The following is a 19,727-nucleotide window of genomic DNA, read 5'->3' as shown; positions in this document are numbered from 1 at the left end:
AACACAATGTTCACGTTTGCAAGTAAGCAACATGCCATTCGGAATTTATGTATTTTAAATATCACCAAAAATTCAGAATTTCACCCTGTGCATTAAATCAAAGTCTCTTTCACACTTTACGACACTTTCAAACATTCTGGTACCAAAATATCTCAATATTAATTATTTTCAGCGGAGCATGTCTCAATTGGTCTGATCCCTATGAGATCCAAGCCCTGACTCTATTTATCTCTCTACGCAAAAGAAGTTTCTAGTTCTCCAAAAAAATGCACAAATATGCTAATTTTTTATTGGCAGAGAAACATCACAGCCAATCAGAAAGCAGCATCAAGCCTGCTCAATATCACGCTTTTAAACAGAACCAGAGGCGTAAATTAACATAAATAAATTTTGAAAACCCACAAATATAAAATTAATTCCCTTTTAATAAAACTACTTTTCTGAAATCATAATCTCATTTATCCAGTACTATAAACTGACTAAACAGTTTATAACAAATTTCCCGGTACAAATGAGTAACACACGTCATTCTCGAACATTCTTCATGTGAACAATTACTTCACTGTGTAGTATTTCGCATTCAAACCTTCATTCACTCTCACAACTAAACACAATTATAGTTGTAATTAATAAACAATTAGAAAATTAAACAAACAGAACCTGAAATAAAACTGGCAGTATTTTGACCTCAGCGCAAACAGTGTCCGTCAGCTAGTGACCTCTATCAGATCGCGTAGAAACAGCATGCACTCGTGCAATCTGATGTCACCTGTCCTGCGCATGACTCGTACCACACGTCTGATCACTGCTGTAATGTCCCATCTAAATAGGTGCAATTTAGAGGTGCTAAGCCACATTATTCTTCTTCTTTTTCTTCACTTTCCATGTTAAGCCATTTATTGCCTATTACAGTTCCAAGCTTCCAGAATCTTGATTTCTTTTTGGTTTGTCTTTCCTTATTTTTGTAGGTAATCTTTCAGGATCCATTCCTTTTTATGTTCAGTTAACCTTCTTTTCTTTATCATGCATCAACCATTCTGATTCTATCTGTCCTTTCACATCTCTTGGCAATACTTGGAAACCTTATCTCTGAACACTGGATATGCATTTCCTACTTCTTGTTTACTACCCACTATTCTTTTCCATTTAATAGTTTTCCTAGTGCAACCATCTCGTAAAACTTTAATCTGTGTATTCAAGAGTTTTATTTTTCAGCTATCTGCTATCTATAAATATTTCTAAACTTATTTACATTATTTTGCATGTTTTGTATGTTATATAATAGCACAGAAATTTGAAGAGTTTGTCTTATTCTATTATTTTATCGTTAATAACAATTTTAGTCTGAGTTGGTTTTTACTTGTAAAAGCCGTGCTGTTAGTTGCCTGCACTTAAATTTTGAGGTAATATTTGTAACACAATTTATGCCATTTGTGAACAGCTGTGTGCATATCATTTACCTTAGAAATCAGTGCAAGATTATTGGCATAAAGCATTGTTTTTCTGCCGTACCCCCTGTTTACTTTAAAACTTCATTTTTAATACATATTGTGACGTAGTGACATGCATTGATGATTAGGAATCTGTAAGATTCTTCTTGCTGATCACAGTAGCCCGGTGCCCTACAGAATGCGTTCCCATGCCGAGAAGTTACCAGCTCTCATCCCAATCCTTGAACGCTCCAGGCCTACTCATGCGTGTTTAACTTTCCAGACTGTATAAATGACACAACAAACTGTGGATTAATAAAGTCATTATGTAGCCTTTCAGAGTGACAGTAGTTTATTGCTATACGAGTTTCAGGTCTACACCAGAAATAATTTGAGATACTGAAATTTACCCAAAACCTACATTTTACAACTTTTCATTACAAGCAACTCCCTGACTTGCACTTTGACAGCTGCCACAACCTTCCACACCAAAATATTCCTCCCATACAGCCTGGCCACCTGTGGCAAATGCATCTGCACTGATGAGAACTCCATCGCCCAGTATACGGAAGGCCTTCCAACAGCCTTCGTAGACAGGCAATACCCCCCTCCCATACCTAATGCACAGACAGATCTCCTGTGCCGTATCCCCACACACACCTGATCCTCACATCCATCCCAAGAATACCAATACCACTTGGGACTGGAACGACTGAACCGTGTCCTTCACCTTGCCCTGAAATGAAGGACATCCTCCCAAGATACTTCCACCCCTTCCCAAAGTGGTGTTCTGGCGCCCACCATCCTAGTCCATCCCTGTGCCACTCCCACCCTGAATCCCCTGCCACAGGGATCATACCCTTGTGGAAGACCCAGTTACAAAACCTGGCATGCCTAGCCTCCCAACCAGCACCACCTACTCCAATCCCATCACAGGCTTATCCTACCCCATCAAAGGCTGGGCTACCTGTGAAAGCAGCCATGTTATATACCAGATCTGCTGCAGCCACTGCAGTGTTTTACATTGATATGACAACCGACCAGTAGTCAACCAGAATGAATGGCCACTAACTTAGTAGCGGTAAGAGTATTGCTGAAGTTAGAATGCAGCACAGATTTCTTAGCCAAGAGTATAGTTTAATTAGTAATTTCAGTCAGACCCGATTCAATGAACCCCCATTCCAGTAGAAAACACTTTGTTGACATGCTTAGGACAGCATTTGATTTAAACAGCTTCACCAAGTTGAACCACATTATGTTTCACTTCAGGGGCTGCCATGGTTTGAAGAGCTAAGTGAGCAAATTCCGGAAAAAGAATGATCCCCACACTGCCCCTAGATGATTAATAGGTGTGGATATAAATTACAGCCATTTTTTGATGGGCCTGGATCTATCACTTTTACACCTGTATTGGACACACATAATGAGTTCTTGTGCATGTTCTGAATTGGTGATAAAAGAAATAAAGAATATGCTCTGTACAGTACTTCATAATATTCCAACAGTTGGTAGTTGATGGTTGGAGACACATCATCATTGTAACAGTCTATGGAAACCAGTTCGTAGGTGTTGGCCACTGATAGAATCATGTATATGATTGGAGTTAACCCCTCAGCATCAGTTAAGGCCTGAAGATGGTGTATTGAATCACTGAAACCGATAGCCGTATAATAAATAACATAGAAAGGACAGCTGTAGGTGTTCTGTTTTATTGCATAAGTGAACGGCTGTAGGTGTTCCGTTTTACGTAAGTGAACAGCCAAAGTCTCTCAAACCTTCAATCAGAAGGATGGACATACGAAAACAAATAGTAATTGTGTTTCTTGATTAAACAGAAGTCTTTCCACGACTTATAAAGTAAAAATAGTGTCAGTAGTTGTTGTCACCATTGTCTAAAAACAATTGGTTCTTCTGCAAGCAAATATCCAGCTATTGACTCGAATCTGCTGTTGATAATTCTGGCACACTGTTTGTAAGTTGTTTTAAGTAGGGCAAGTACTTGGAAGTTATTACAAGCTCTTTCCTCATCTTTCTTGTACAAATGATTTCTTGTTGCTTCTGGCACATACTAAAAAGATGTATCAGTCTACAGTGAAGCTAATTCAGATAATTACGAGCAAACTTGGTTTAGTGCTGTTTCTGGAGTGCACGTAACGTGATATTTGCAACGTTTTGCACCACCAAAGATAGAAGCATCCTCATTTAGTAGGTCACAACAGACTGATATCCTTTTTGAGCTCACTGCAAAATTTTTTTCTGATTTATTGGGATGAATACCATTGCACCAGTATTATAGAACAGCTGGGATGTGTACAAATTTTCTTATCTCTAGTTTTCTAATGTACTTTCTGGCTATTATCGAAACAAATTTTTTTGAAGAGGTTTATAAAAGTGGGAGAAGTGATGCAACAGTGAAAAGGGAAGTTTCAAATTCTGTGGCAATCATTCACATTGGGATTCAGGGTGCAGCAGCTTGTTCAGGTAAGAGACAAGTCGTAGAGACTGCATAGCTTGACATTAGTCAAACTTTCTTGATCTTTACTCAGGGGTGCAGCATGAGGAGAATCTACGTTATTTTACATTAAAATTCTGGTTGACCTGTGGGTAAAGCTTGTTGCTCTGTAGGATAACATGGTCACAGTTGAAACTGGAAACCTGCGGTGTATATATCTATGAGGTTTTGTGAGCAAATGTTTCATTTTCAAAATTTGAGGAAAATGGGAAAGAAGCTTGCAAAGTTAGGGGGATTACTCGTAGATTCAGACTTTGATCTGGACCATGGAGCATGAAAGGGTAGCTCAATCATTAAGAACAACCACAAAAGGCAAATTTGTATGTTCAAGTCTTTGTATGGCACAAAGCTGTAGTCTGTCTGGAAGTTTCAAGAAAAAGGAAAATTAAATCTGTTGTATGGTTAAGCATTAAATTATTGTTCGCCTATGTTGGCTCTTCAGTAAGATTTTGCATTTACTCTTTTCCTTTTGAGACAAAAACAAATGATAGTTAATAAATTGCTCTGGACTAGCAAGTTGAAACTAGTTTCATTTTTAATGTAAAGGTAAAACTGTGTTTATCCATTGAGATGTTGAACATATGTTACTATATGTGTAATGCACTTACTTCTGTGGAAAACTTGCAGGCACAATCAGCACAATGTTGTGTCTGCCGCACTGCGCGCCGTGGGCAACATTGTCACGGGTGACGATGTTCAGACGCAGGTGATCCTTAACTGCTCGGCCCTCCCTTGCCTTCTGCATCTGCTTGCATCACAAAAGGAATCTATCAGGAAAGAGGCATGCTGGACCATTTCCAACATAACTGCAGGAAATCGGCAACAAATACAGGTTACTGATTCAAATTTTTGTCAAATACAGCTTATATAAGTGAAGTCTGTAAGGCAATTTTTCTTACATTTTATGTCACAATAAAAAGGTGTGATACAGAGAGTGGCTGTAAATGTAAGTTTCGTGTGAATAGTATCTATGAAACTATTCTACTTTTTTTGCCATTTTGCAGACGTGGAGTACTTTATTTAAGGATAGTTTCTGTTATCTATGTGAAGAAATCACTGTTGCTTCAGTGAGCATATTAAGATAAACATTACTCTTACTTAATTTGTCTGGGATATGCAAAGTGATTTTGTAAAGCAGTAGAAAATAAAATGAGGAATGCCATATAGAATGGTTTGAGGTTGGGAACAGTGTGTGAGCATCTATGCTGGAATTGCATCTTGTTTATTATATTATTGGTAAAAATACTTGTTGGCAATGTTAAAATTATAATGAACTTCAGTGCTCTAGAGTCAGTGGCAGCCCCAATGTACTTCCCAAATTTTCCGTATTATGTACAGATTTAAAAATCTGTGAATAAGCAGCCTTATTCTATGGCTCTTAAATATCCATGTTTGTTAGTTTTGTATCCTATAGACAAATGGGATTTCAGTTGTATCTCTTAACAGTTGTAAGTGTTACCTCAAATGTAGAAATAACATAATGTAACATCTTAAGCCACTGTTTAAATTAATCTTTATTGTGTGACTGGTTTCTGTAAAAGAGCATTGTGTAGTACCTGTTGTACACACTTCATGGATACAGGAAAATTTCAGGTGATGAGGATGTTTGGAAATTGTAGTAAAAATACAAGCAAGACTTAAATATTTTAGTCAACATTTAGAATACATAAATCCATAAAAAAGTCAAAATATAATATTTACAAATAGTTTAGTATTTTTGGTGTTTATGTGTAACTCTTGCTGTTAAGAAATATATGTAAGTACTGCCTTTATTTTTACTAAAATTTTCATACAACCTTTTCAACTGAAAGTTTCATGTCTCCATGATCATGTGTACAACAGGTGCTGGATGAAGGACTTTGACTGAAACTGGTTGCACAACAAAGATTAAATAAAAATATCAGTTTAAGGTGCTACATGATGTCATTTCTACAGTTTATTAAAACTACGGAACACGACTAATAAAAAATATTTTGTACCTTTAAAGTCTAACAGCAAGTGTACTCTTTGGGTTGTGGAAGTGTTGCTTTGTGTGCTACATGTGAAAGTGTTGTGAAATTCTGAATGATTTGGTTTAAATGGTGATTTTAATAAGTAATAAGCATATGTTGCAGAATTTCCTTGAACTATAGGATTACAGAAAGCTGGAGTGTTAATATTTTGTTCCATGTGCTCAAGTGACATTAATATCAATTTACATCTGCACCTGAACCCTACAAACCACCGTGAGGTGCATGGCAGAGGGGACGTCCAATTGTACCAGTTATTAGAGTTTCTTCCAGTTCCATTTGTATATGGAGCATACGAAGAATGGTTGTTTGAATGCCACTGTGCGTGCAGTAATTATTCTAAACTTATCCTCACTATCACTGTGTGAGCAATACATAAGGGGTTGTAGTTTATTTGTAGATTCATTATTCAAAGCTTGTTTGTAAACCCTTGTTAGTAGACTTCTCAGGATAGTATGTCAGTCTTCAAGATCTTGTCAGTTGAGTTCCTCCAATGTGACACTCTCCCACGGATTAAACAAACCTGTGACCATTCGTGCTGCCCTTCTCTGTATACATTCAATATTCCCTGTTAGTCCTATACGGTGTGGGCCCCACGTACTTTAACAGTATTCTAGGATGGATCACATGACTGATTTGTAAACAGTCTCTTTTTGTAGACTGATTTCACTTCACCAGTATTCTGCTCATAAACTGAAGTCTACACTTGCTTTACCCACAACTGAACCTGGCTGATCATTCCATTTCATATCGCTACAAGTGTTACCCAGGTATTTGTATGGGTTGGACAATTCCAACAGTGACTCATTGATATTATAATCATAGTATACTATGTGTTGTTTTTTTAAGTGCACAGTTTTAGTTTTCTGAACATTTGGAGCAATTTCCCAGCTCTGTATCACATCACAATTGTATCAAAATCTGACTTAATATTTATACAGTTTCTCTCAAATAGTACTTTATTGTAGATAGCTGCATCATCTTTAAAAGTCCTGATTTTACTGTTAATATTGTTTGCAAGGTCATTAATATACAACATGAACAGCAAGTGTCCCAACACACTTCCCTGAGGCAAACCTGAAATTACTTTTAACTGACAGTTCTACATCCAAGATAAAATGCTGTGTTGTGCCTACTAAAAAGTCCTCAGTCCACTCACAAATTTCACTTGATAGACCATATGATCATACTTTCGACAATAAGCGTAGGTGCAGTACTCAGCCAAATGCTTTTCAGAAGCCAAGAAACACTGCATCTGCCCGGCTGCCTTGATCCAAAGCTTTCAGCATGTCATGTGAGAAAAGTGAGAGTTGGGTTTCACATGATTGATGTTTTCGAAATCCATGCTGGTTGGCACTGAGGTGGTCATTTGGTGGAGTTGCCTAATCTCAGTGTGTTTGAGCTCATAATATGTTGTAAGATTGTCCAACAAATCGATGTCAAGAATATTGGATGTTAGTTTTGTGGATAACTTCTACTACTGTTCTTGTAGCCGGGTGTGACCTGTGCCTTTTTCCAAGAACTGGGCACAGTTTTTGTTCAAAGGATCCACAGTGGATTATAGTTACGAGAGGCTTACTCAGCCAGAAATACGGCATAGAATCTGACAGGAATTTCATTGGGACCTAGTGCTTTGTTCAGTTTTAACAATTTCAGCCATTTCTCAACACCGCTGACACTAATATTTATTTCATTCATCTTTTCAGTGATATGTGGATTAAATTGGGGCAGTTGTCATGACTTTTGCTTTGTAAAGGAACATTTGAAAATGGAGTTAAGCATTTCAGCTTTTGATTTGCTATGCTCAATTTCAGTTCGTCCATTCGCTAGATACTGGACACTAACTTTGGTGCCTCCAGCAGATTTTAAATACGATCAGAATTTCTTTGGGTTTTGTGAAATATCATTTGACAGTATTCTGATATGGTAGTCACTGAAGGTGCATTGCTCTCTTGACAACCAAAGGCATTTGATTCAGCATCTATCTATAGCCCTACGCTTTGTTTTATACCTATTTCGCAGTAATCTCTGTTTCTTTAGAAGTTTCTTTACTGTGACTGTATGCCAAGGAGAATCCCTCCCATAATGAACTGTTCTACTCGGTATATATCTATCCATTGTGTGGTCAACTATTCTTCTAAACTTGAGCTAGAGTTCCTATACATGCTCCTGACCTGTTCTGAAAGTTTAAAGTTAAGTAAACTGTGGTTTCCTCTTAAGTTTTCAATTACATCAGGAGATGAGTTTTCTGGCCAATAGAAGGACCAATTATCATTTTATGCCCACTCCTGTTACAGAGTTGTGCCCAGACAATCTCAAATGCAACTTCAATTTCTATCTTGGTGGATTTGAGTTTCTTGTCTACTGCGACAAATAGACCACTTCCATTTCCCATTTGTCTATCCTTTCAATGTTGTTGTTGTGGTCTTCAGTCCTGAGACTGGTTTGATGCAGCTCTCCATGCTACTCTATCCTGTGCAAGCTTCTTCATCTCCCAGTACCTACTGCAACCTACATCCTTCTGAATCTGCTTAGTGTATTCATCTCTTGGTCTCCCTCTACGATTTTTACCCTCCACGGTGCCCTCCAATGCTAAATTTGTGATCCCTCGATGCCTCAAAATATGTCCAACCAACCGATCCCTTCCTCTAGTCAAGTTGTGCCACAAACTCCTCTTCTCCCCAATCCTACTCAATACCTCCTCATTAGTTACGTGATCTACCCACCTTATCTTCAGCATTCTTCTGTAGCACCACATTTCGAAAGGTTCTATTCTCTTCTTGTCCAAACTAGTTATCGTATCCTTTCAATATACACTTATATTTTCCTCCAAAATCTCACAGCTACCAATTTCACGTTTCAAACAGCATTCTGTATCTAGTATTATGTAAGTTTAACTGCTTTTCATGAGCAGTGCAAACTTTGAGACTCTTTGTTGCAAATGCTTTGGCAGTTTACCATTAGGATTTTAATACTCTCAGTTGTGGCAGGCATTTCTTTTGATTTTGCACAGATACTTCTTTGTTTCCTACAGCTATTGTTATCTGGATTGGATGGAGAGTTGCCTAATCTAAAAAAAAACTTTTTGTGCACCACACACACAGTCGTCTACCTGAGTAGCAGCCTCTGATGTGTAGTGCGCATCTATTTAGGGGGACCCTACAGTTCTCATCCCTTTGGCACAAATCCAGGACGTCGCAGCCTAGCTTGTCACAGAACCTTCGAAGTCTCTAACTCAGTCCTGCTACTTGACTGAGAATCAAATGGCCACAATCAGTTCTGGGGACAATGCTACAAATTGTTAGCTTTGTTGAAACTCCATGCACAAGGCTGGTCTTCTCAACTTTCTCACTGGAATGGCCCAAGAATGATGTTGGAGCCCAGATGACAGGCATCATTTGTTCCAAAGTGCGCCACAATCTGCAGTTCATTGCACCCTGTTCCCTCATTGGCTCTTGGAATAGCCTCTTCAACATGTTTGATGCGGCGCCTGGCGTACACACTGAGTGGACCTGGTGTCCTTTCCTGTCTCTTGGTGCCATTTCCTTAATGGAATATATCCATAGTGGAAAAAGTTTCAGTAAGTTATGCTAAAAATCACTAAACATGCATCCAATATGTGATCATTGGAAAACATTTTGAAAATATAAATCATTTGGCATTCCACCATCATCCAAGGCACGTACTACTAGTCGAACATTTTCTTCGTACTGGTCTCTCTAGTTGTGATTGTGTAACAGTCTGAAGACTTTGTATTGTTGATGTTTAGTGTCCAGCTGCTGCCAGTATTACGTATCTAACACTAACGGTATTGTTTTTAGCCGTAAAGCAGTCATTAAAATATGTAGTGAGCATTGTGTAGTTCTGTAGGGTCTTTTCATTTCATCATTTGTGATACAGCTGTTCTGCTCCCATTGCAGGAGCTCTCTCTCCCCTGAGTGAAGATTGGTTAAAATGTAGAGCGTAGCAAGAAAAAGAATTAAGTTTTGCTGAAAGCCGCTTTTGAGAACTGATACATAATTGCAGCAATAAGTTAGTATCGTAATTGAAACTGTAGTTCCATGTGCCACTTCTACTTTCGTACAGGGGACAATGACTGTGTAGCTCCAGTGCTATGAGACATAAGCAGAATTTCATTCATCCAAGTTGCTTCTCTGCTTCCCTCAGAAAGCGTGCTCTGCACTACATCCTACTTACAGTTGTCAACATCGGAGCTGAACAATTACACTTTAGGGATAACAGTAATTCTTCATAAAAGCAAATTGCTGACGTGTGTGGTTGAATAAAAATATGTGCTTTTCATATGCATATTTATGTTACAGTGCACTTTAATTTATTATTTAATCTTGTAACTCAGGTGTAACAACATATTATTTTGTAACTCAATAGTTGCTTTAAATAATGTCCACTCTAGACACACACCATTTGGAGAAAAGCTAAAGCTCATATTGAGCTGTGTGTTTTGGATACCCTCAAGTTTGTTACCATTTTGTAGTTGCGCCCACCATGTTCTTATGAATAAGTTTCTTCAGATGTTCCCATCAGAAATAGAGATGTGGGTGACCTGAAGATTATGGAATAGGGCTTCATCTTCCAGTCCAACTTCAGCACTGAGATGACTGAATATTCACATTTAAATGATCTGTTGATCTTTTGAAGATCTGTCAGTATTTAGTAACACATCTTGTGTGACATGATTACCTTAAAGACAGTAGGCAGAGGCAAAAACTAAGTGAATTGTTCAATACAGCAGAGGATACTACTTATAGGCATGTTTAAACTGCTATTCCTTAGCTAGCTTCACAGTGCCCTTTGTCCCCTATCTCAGTATATGTGGTGGAGCTTTCCATGTGTTAATATACACACAAACTAAATTGACACTCAGCATGCTGGCTGATGGGAGCGACCCTAAATGCATATATCACTTATGGTCGCTCCCATCAGCCACTGTGCAGAGTGTTAACTTAATTTGTGTATATAGTAGTTGCTCAAATTTACAAAATTGCCACGTGTACACGTATGTCTATGTCATTGTGTTATGCTAACTGTAACATACTTAAGTCACTTTAAAAACATGACAAACCATTTGCATAATGAGTGTAGGGGCTTGTTTAACTAATCCACCCATCTTGATTTGTATTAATCTATTTTTTTTTAATTAAGTTCTGCATGTGTTGTATAATCTCATATGACCTTGCACCATTGACACTTTTTTTAATGGATTAAAAATGAAATAAATAAATACAGTGCAAAGACTGTCACAATTAAATCTTTTGGCCAGTAAGGTCTTCGTCAAAAGTAGACTACAGACACATACATACATACACACACACTCAAACGCAACTCTCGCACACAACTGCAGTCTCAGGCAACTGAAGCTACACTGCGAGCAGCAGCACCTGTCCTCTCCCATCCAGCCCTGTCTCTGTTCCCATTCCACCACTACACAGCCTACATTCCACAGCCGCATGCAGTTTTTTTTACATCTCTCCATTTCCACTACCCCCCCCCCCACCACCACCACCACCACCACCACCACCACCACCACCACCACCACCACCGCCGCCACTTCCCTGCCCTCCATCTAACCTCCCGACTCCACTTAGCGGCCCTACTCGTCTCCACATCATTCGCGCGTGCTCCCCAGCAGCACGTCACTGTCCGCCACCCATACTGTACTGTCCCTCCCCTCCCCAGCCTTCTCCTTACCCCCACCTAATCGCCACTCCCATCATGCGCTGGTCCAGCTGCTTGCAGTTTCCTGAGACTGCATTTGCGTGTGCGAGAGTTGCATTTGCGTGTGCGAGAGTTGCATTTGCGTGTTTGTGTTGTTGTGTCGTGTCGTGTCTATTTTTCACGAAGGTGTTACTGGCCAAAAGCTTTTTATGACAGTCTTTTTGTTGTGCCTATCTGCCACTCATCTCTGCTATATGGTGAGTAACAACTTTCCTTTTCATAATATTGCTACATTCCATGATGGATTTTCCATTGTTTGAAATAAATAAGCATATAGGTGTATTTGATTTACTGATTCTTGCACAGTATTATTACTTGCTATAGCTTAAGGCATGGGTCATGGAAATTTGATGTAATTGTTTTTGATCAATTGTGGGAATTTATCATTGTCTGATCACTGTCCGAACTGCATCACACTTTCTCCATATGTTTACAGGCTGTCATTGATGCCAACATATTTCCTGTTCTCATTGATATCCTGGGAAAAGCCGAATTCAAAACTCGAAAAGAAGCAGCTTGGGCCATCACTAATGCTACGTCTGGGGGTACTCCAGATCAGATACGTTATCTTGTAGATCAGGTAAGGCTAATCAGTTGTTCATTTAGTACTTCACTGATTTAATGTGACATGTTACTATGGGTTTAAATTATATTGCTACCTGTGACTTTTTCATACTGTTTGTGGCTTGTTCATCACAGTAATTATTGCTGAGGCTCTTTGACTTTATGCCAGACAGGATCACTTAGACAAGGTTTGAGTTCCAGTGCTGGTAATGGTGAAATCACTTCAACATTACTGCCGCAATAGAAGCAATAATTTATTACTTTTTACCATCTGATTCAGCAGCATGTATGGTAATTTATTTGTCACTGTAGAAGAGCGTGCTGTTTCACCTAAGTAGTGTGTAAATGTCAAATACGTTGCTTTCCTTTTTGATGTACTGCAGTTAGCACCTGCGCACTTTTTGCTTAATGACATTCTAAGCAGAGCCCTTGTTACATCCACCATCATTGATTAATCCACTAAATTACAGGCCCATATCGTTAACATCGATATGCAGCAGGATTTTAGAACATATATTGTGTTCGAACATTATGAATTACCTCGAAGGAAACGGTCTATTGACACACAGTCAACATGGACTTAGAAAACATTGTTCCTGTGAAACACAACTAGCTCTTTATTCACGTGAAATGCTGAGTGCTGTTGACAAGGGATTTCAGATTGATTCCGTATTCCTGGATTTCCGGAAGGCTTTTGGCACTGTACCACACAAGCGGATCATAGTAAAATTGCGTGCTTATGGAATATCGTCTCAGTTATGTGACTGGGTTTGCGATTTCCTGTCAAAGAGGTCATAGTTCGTAATAATTGACAGAAAGTCATCGAGTAAATCAGAAGTGATTTCAGGCGTTCCTCAAGGTAGTGTTATAGGCCCTTTGCTGTTCCTTATCTATATGAACGATTTGGGAGACAATCTGAGCAGCCGTCTTTGGTTGTTTGCGGATTACACTGTCGTTTATCGACTAATAAAGTAATCAGAAGATTACAAAAAAAATGCAAAACAATTTAGAAAAAATATCTGAATGGTGCGAAAAGTGGCAGTTGACCCTAAATAACGAAAACTGTGAGGTCATCCACATGAGTACTAAAAGGAACTCATTAAACTTCGGTTACACAATAAATCAGTCTAATCTAAAAGCCGTGAATTCCACTAAATACGTAGGTATTATAATTACGAGCAACTTAAATTGGAAAGAACACACAGAAAATGTTGTGGGGAAGGCTAACCAAAGGCTGTGTTTTATTGGCAGGACACTTAGAAAATGTAACAGACCTACTAAGGAGACTGCATACACTACGCTTGTCCATCCACTTTTAGAATACTGCTGCGTGGTGTGGGATCCTTACCAGGTAGGACTGACGGAACACATCGCAAAAGTTCAAAGAAAGGCAGCGCGTTTTGTATTATCACGAAATATGGGAGAGAGTGTCACAGAAATGATACGGGATTTGGGCTGGAAATCATTAAAAGAAAGGTGTTTTTCATTGCGACTGAATCTTCTCACGAAATTCCAATCACCAAATTTCTCCTACGAATGCAAAAATATTTTGTTGACACCGACCTACATAGGGCGGAACGATCACCATGATAAAATAAGGGAAATCAGAGCTCGTACGGAAAGATATAGGTGTTTATTCTTTCTGCGTGCTATACGAGATTTGAATATTAGAGAATTGTGAAGGTAGCAGCTGCTGCTTTTGTTGATTCCCCCACCCCCACCCCCTGATCTCCTTGTTTGATTTCTTCTTGTGTCTTAACCATAATATTCTTACCTTCTCATATCTTCCTCTCAACACATCTTTACTCCTCTCTGTCTGTCATCTCTGTACTGAAGCTAACACAGCACCTACTAATGTACTACCTTTGATCTTCTCTCACCAATACCTTCCCAGCAATTATACTCTAGTTGTATATTGTCTTGTAGATCTTTTCTTTATCTCATCTTAAAGCAGGATGCAGTATAGATCGGGAAATTGACTTTCACTGTGTCACATGAGGTTTCTGATGGATGATAACCATTTCATTGTTACTCATTGCCTTCTCCTCTGTAATTAAACTTCACAGAATACTATATGCCACTGCATTTAACTGAATGTCTGATTAACAGTTAAATTAAATCTTGGACCTCGTGCTGTCAACTACTATTTCAGGAAACACTCTTATCATCCACAGATGGATCATTTCAAGACTGTGCTGATAGACAACTACTGCCTGCAGCACTACAACCCATTTAAGCAGATGCGGTTTCATTTATTCTCATTACTCACCAACACTTTTGTCTCTTAGGCTCTTATGCACACTTTGATGTTCAGACAACGTGTAAGAACAACCTTACATTGTTCACGTCTCCGTTCACCTTCACAATGAGCGGGTCTCTCAGCATGGGCATTGATCGAGCTGCCTATTTTTCCCAGCCTTCCAAATCCTATCCTATCCTCCTTGAGAGTTTTGCATCACCTTGGTTCCTCGAGTTCTGGAACCTGTACAGAAAAACCACACATTGTATGTTGTACCACCATACAGCGAGACCTTCAGAGGTGGTGGTCCAGATTTCTGTACACACTAGTACCTCATACCCAGTAGCACATCCTCTTGCATTGGTGGATGCCTGTATTCGTCGTGTTATACTATGCACAAGTTCATCAAGGCACTGTTGGTCCAGATTGTCCCACTCCTCAACGGCAATTCGGCGTAGATCCGTCAGTGGTCAGTGGATCACGTCATCCATAAACAGCCCTTTTCAATCTATCCCAGGCATGTTCAACAGGGTTCATGTCTGGAGAACATGCTGGCCACTCTTGTCGAGCGATGTTGTTATCCTGAACGTAGTCATTCACAATGGGGGTGCAAATTGTCGTCCATGAAGACAAATGCCTCGCCAATATGCTGCCGATTTGGTTGTACTATTGGTTGGAGGATGGCATTCACCTATCGTACAGCCGTTACGGCACCTTCCATGACCACCAGCATCGTACATCGGCCCCACATAATGCCACCCCAAAACAAGCAGGGAACCTCCACCTTGCTGCTCTCACAGGACAGTGTGTCTAAAGTGTTCAGCTTAAACGGGTTGCCTCCAAACACGTCTCCGACGATTGTCCAGTTGAAGGCATATGCAACACTGATCGGTGAAGCGAACGTGATGCCAATCCTGAGCGGTCCATTCGGCATGTTGTTGGGCCCATCTGTACTGTGCTGCATGGTGTCGCGGTTGCAAAAATGAAACTCGCCATGGACGTCGGGAGTGAAGTTACGCATCATGCAGCTTATTACTAACACATCGTCCTGTGGCTGCATGAACAGCATTATTCAACCTGGTGGCATTGCTGTCAGGGTACCTCTGAGCCATAATCTGTAGGTAGCGTCATCCACTGCAGTAGCAGCCCTTGAGCGGCCTGAGTGAGGCATGTCATCGATAGTTCCCGTGTCTCTGTAGTTCCTCCATGTTCGAACATCACTTTAGTTCTCTCAGAGACACCTGGACAGTTCCCTTGTTGAGAGCCCTTCCTGGAACAAAGTAACAATGTGGATGCAATCGAACCGCGGTATTGACTGTCTAGGCATGGTTGAACTACAGACAAGACGAGCAGTGTACCTCCTTCCTAGTGGAGTGACTGGAACTGATCGGTTGTCAGACCCCCTCCGTCTTATACGCGCTGCTCATGCTTGGTTGTTTACGTCCTTGGGCGGGTTTCGTGGAAATCTCTGAACAGCCAAAGGGTTTGTGTCTGTGATACAATGTGATACAATATACACAGTCAACGTCTATCTCCAGGAATTCTGGGAATTGTGGTGATGCAAAACTTTTTTTGTTGTGTGTAGTTTCCTCTGTTTTTACATGTGTGTATTGGCAGTACTCTCTCTGTCTCCTTGTATTGGCCAGCTGCTCTGTGTCCTTGTAAATTTGTGTTTATCTAATGATTTCAACAGGGGTAGACCCATTAAAATGATTCTTGTTTCAGGGGTGCATACATCCGTTGTGTGACCTATTGACAGTGATGGATGCCAAGATTGTCCAGGTGGCACTGAATGGTCTGGAAAACATACTCAGGCTAGGTGACCAAGATGCTAAGACACATGGAGGCATCAATCCCTATGCAGTGCTTATTGAAGAATGCTATGGTAAATATTTTTTGTGCAAATTTACAAAAATTCCTCCCAAATGTATTGTGTGATGACACTTCAGTAAAATTAAATGCTCTACAGTGCATTTAGAACTACTTTTCTTTCGAAAGAAAAATGCTTTGTTGCCTAACCATACATAATTTGTATAATTCCGTGTGAATTAGTATGGCTGAGAATTTTTGTGTATCATTGTACTAAAAATACCTGGAGTTTGCTGGCAGTTATGGGCAAACTTCTATCTGTCACTGTTTTCTGTAGCTGTAAGTGTGTTCTATAGACACTGCAAAAAAAGTTACATTCACTCGTATGAAAAGATAGCAGTAGTCATATATAACAAGTAAATGTATCAAACTTAACTTTCACATGAATACGAAACAGTTATCCCAAAGAAAGCAAAAAATTGGGTGGTAACATTATAATCATTCATATGTAAATAACTTAACAAAAGAAACAATTGTATAAGAAGGAAAGAATAATGCACGGATTAATTGGCCAGAAAGAATCTTGATTAATCTGCAGATAAGTCAGTTGCAAAAACATAAGCGTTTCTTGTGACTCTTCAGGTATTCTCAGCAGATATATTCAGTATATGGCTCTCAGATCTGCTGCTGGATAATGTTTTCAGTATCCCACAGTATTCCCACAAGGCAACTGCTGCTTTCTGCTGACAAGTAGCAACAGCTTCTGATTGCCAGCAGTAATGAACATTCACTATGTGAAAGCAAGGATTTATTGTAGGATTAACAAAATAACCTGATCTGGTGGCAGATCCTAGAGCCATAATTGATGATAACCATTTGTGACGATGAAAGTCACATTTAATTCGAGGAGAAGGGTAATAATCTCCTATATTAATAGTATTTATTTAGTTGATTTTATGATGGGAACTTCCAGTGATCAGTTTGCTTCACATTCAAGTGAACCATTAAATGTTAACTATGGTCTGCTAAGCGATATTGGTCCGTGGTGATGTTACCCATACTTTTGTTTTTGATACACCAGTCTTGTTTTAAAATAATGTTCCACATTTTTCCTGAGAGTGCTTTCTGAATGAGAATTGCTGTACGCAACAGGATAGCATCTTTATTATGAGATACTTCGGATCAGTTCTATGCTACGTGTATGTTGCAGCTGTTACAATTGCAGTGATACTGTTTCTTTCGAGAATGTTTTCCAGCTACCCTGAATACACAGTTTGGATTTGATACTTGTTTGTGTTTCTTTAATTGGTAATAAGGCTCCCAGTGCTACTTCACTTCGGTGTTCTTCACTGGCTTCATATCAACATGTATTTCACCAATGTTTTTGTCATTTGACATTAGTCTTCTTTATTGTCATCTGAAGTATTTTTGGTTGCTATTAGTTTTCTTCTGTCCATATACTACTTCTTTATACAGTTTTAAATAGCAAGTTGATTGTATATTAGCAATTAATAGAACAATACTTGTGCAATGTATACGAGGAAGGCACCTGAACACTCTTGGATATGGATTAGTGCTGCAAGGGAATGTAAATTTTAGTGACAAGATTGTAATTTGAATTTGACACTTCTTCTGTGCAGTGTGGTGGAAAATCTGAAACACCGGCAGTTGTGTCAGCCAGTCAGTGAACATACACTATGTGATCAAAAGTATCCGGACCCCCCAAAAATATACGTTTTTCATATTGGGTGCATTGTGCTGCCACCTACTGCCAGGTACTCAATATCAGCAACCTCAGTATTCATTAGACGTCATGAGAGAGCAGAATGGGGTGCTCCGCGGAACTCATGGATTTCAGATGTAGTCAGGTGATTGGGTGTCACTTGTGTCATATGTCTGTACGCGAGATTTCCGCACTCCTAAACATCCCTAACCCGACTGTTTCCAATGTGATGGTGAAGTGTAAACGTGAAAGGACATGTACGGGCCAACCTCGTCTGTTGACTGACAGAGACCGCCGGCAGTTGAAGAGGGTCGTTATGTGTAATAGGCAGACATCTATCCAGACCATCACACAGGAATTCTGAACTGCATCGGGATCCACTGCAAATACTAAGACAGTTAGGCAGGAGGTGAGAAAACTTCGATTTCATGGTTGAGCAGCTGCTCATAAGCCACCCATCAACCCGGTAAATGCCAAATGACGCCTCACTTGGTGTAAGGAGCATAAACATTGGATGATTGAACAGTGGAAAAACATCATATGGAGTGACAAATCGTGGTACACAATGTGGCGGTCCGATGGCAGGGTGTGGGTATGCAAATGCCTGGTGATCAGAAGCAGCGGTTTTATGGTGTGGTCATGTTTTTCATGGAGGGGGCTTCCACCCCTTGTTGTTTTGTGTGGCACTATCACATCATAGGCCTACATTGATGTTTTAAGCACCTTCATGCTTTCCACTGTTGAAGAGCAATTCGGGGAAGGTGATTGCATCTTTCAACACAATCGAGCCCCTGTTCATAATGCACGGCCTGTGGCAGAGTGGTTACATGACAATGACATCCCTGAATCCTGTAGAACACCTTTGGGATGTTCTGGAACACCGACTTGTGACAGCCATCATCGGCCGACAACGATACCTCTCCTCAGTGCAGCACTCCGTGAGAGTGCACACATCAACCACAGCGTGTGCCCAGGGCTGATTTCCTCAGGCCTCAGGAAGCAATCTGGCCAAAAATAAATTTTAGCTTTGGGGCACCAGACAGTGAATACACTTTGTCGTGTTGTTGAAATTACATTCCAGTGATGAGACCTGAAGCCCATTATCATCACTCAATATTTGACAAAAGTAAAGTGGCTAATGCTAGTATCAGTAGCTAGTCATAATTTTGCTCCTGGTTATAGCCTCTGACATCATGACAGTCAGTAGTTCCAACTCTGTTACCTACATGAGTTCAGTTACTGTTATGAAGTTTTCACCTGCTCCAACCATCTACCATTTTGTAGTGTAATGGATGTTAACAGTTTATTTTGTAAGAGCAATGACCTTGAAATATAAAGAGGATGGCTTGAGGCAGTTTTCCTCGCAGTTTAAATTTTTTAATAAGTCTGAATTATTTGGTACATTGGTGCACAGTGATTTATTTGGAGAAAGTTTCATCTTCTCTTCATTTGCATCCTTTCATTTCCATTAATATGATCTGTCACAATTACATGGCTCTGTAAAGTGTGCTGAAGTACAATAACAAAGTGTTTTCATAATTTGAAATGGTTTTGTATGTTAAAATTTTACCCTTTTTTCCCACACAATTTTAGATACTGAACATTTTGTTCAGTTGTTAACACAAGTGCACACTCAGCAGTAGAGTGCGCTGGTTTTAAATGTCCTGGTCCTAGTCCTGCTTTATCACATTAATCCTGCTTTATC

At 39.6% G+C, this 19,727-nt stretch overlaps 1 protein-coding gene across 3 annotated transcripts in view; it reads left to right on the top strand.

Annotated features, from left to right (window-relative positions):
- Positions 1-19,727, top strand: part of LOC124618310 (importin subunit alpha-7) — a 52,051-nt gene that overhangs the window by 29,043 nt on the left and 3,281 nt on the right. For all 3 annotated transcript variants that reach the window (XM_047145338.1, XM_047145340.1, XM_047145339.1), the window contains exons 6-8: positions 4,570-4,774; positions 12,124-12,267; positions 16,216-16,375. In XM_047145338.1, coding sequence (XP_047001294.1) covers positions 4,570-4,774; positions 12,124-12,267; positions 16,216-16,375 — 509 coding nt within the window. The remainder of the gene's footprint in view (positions 1-4,569; positions 4,775-12,123; positions 12,268-16,215; positions 16,376-19,727) is intronic.

Source organism: Schistocerca americana, chromosome 1, assembly GCF_021461395.2.
Source record: "Schistocerca americana isolate TAMUIC-IGC-003095 chromosome 1, iqSchAmer2.1, whole genome shotgun sequence".
Taxonomy (NCBI): Eukaryota; Metazoa; Arthropoda; class Insecta; order Orthoptera; family Acrididae; genus Schistocerca; species Schistocerca americana.
The sequence above is the reverse complement of the archived record's forward strand: the minus strand, read 5'-3'. Positions and strand labels throughout refer to the sequence as shown.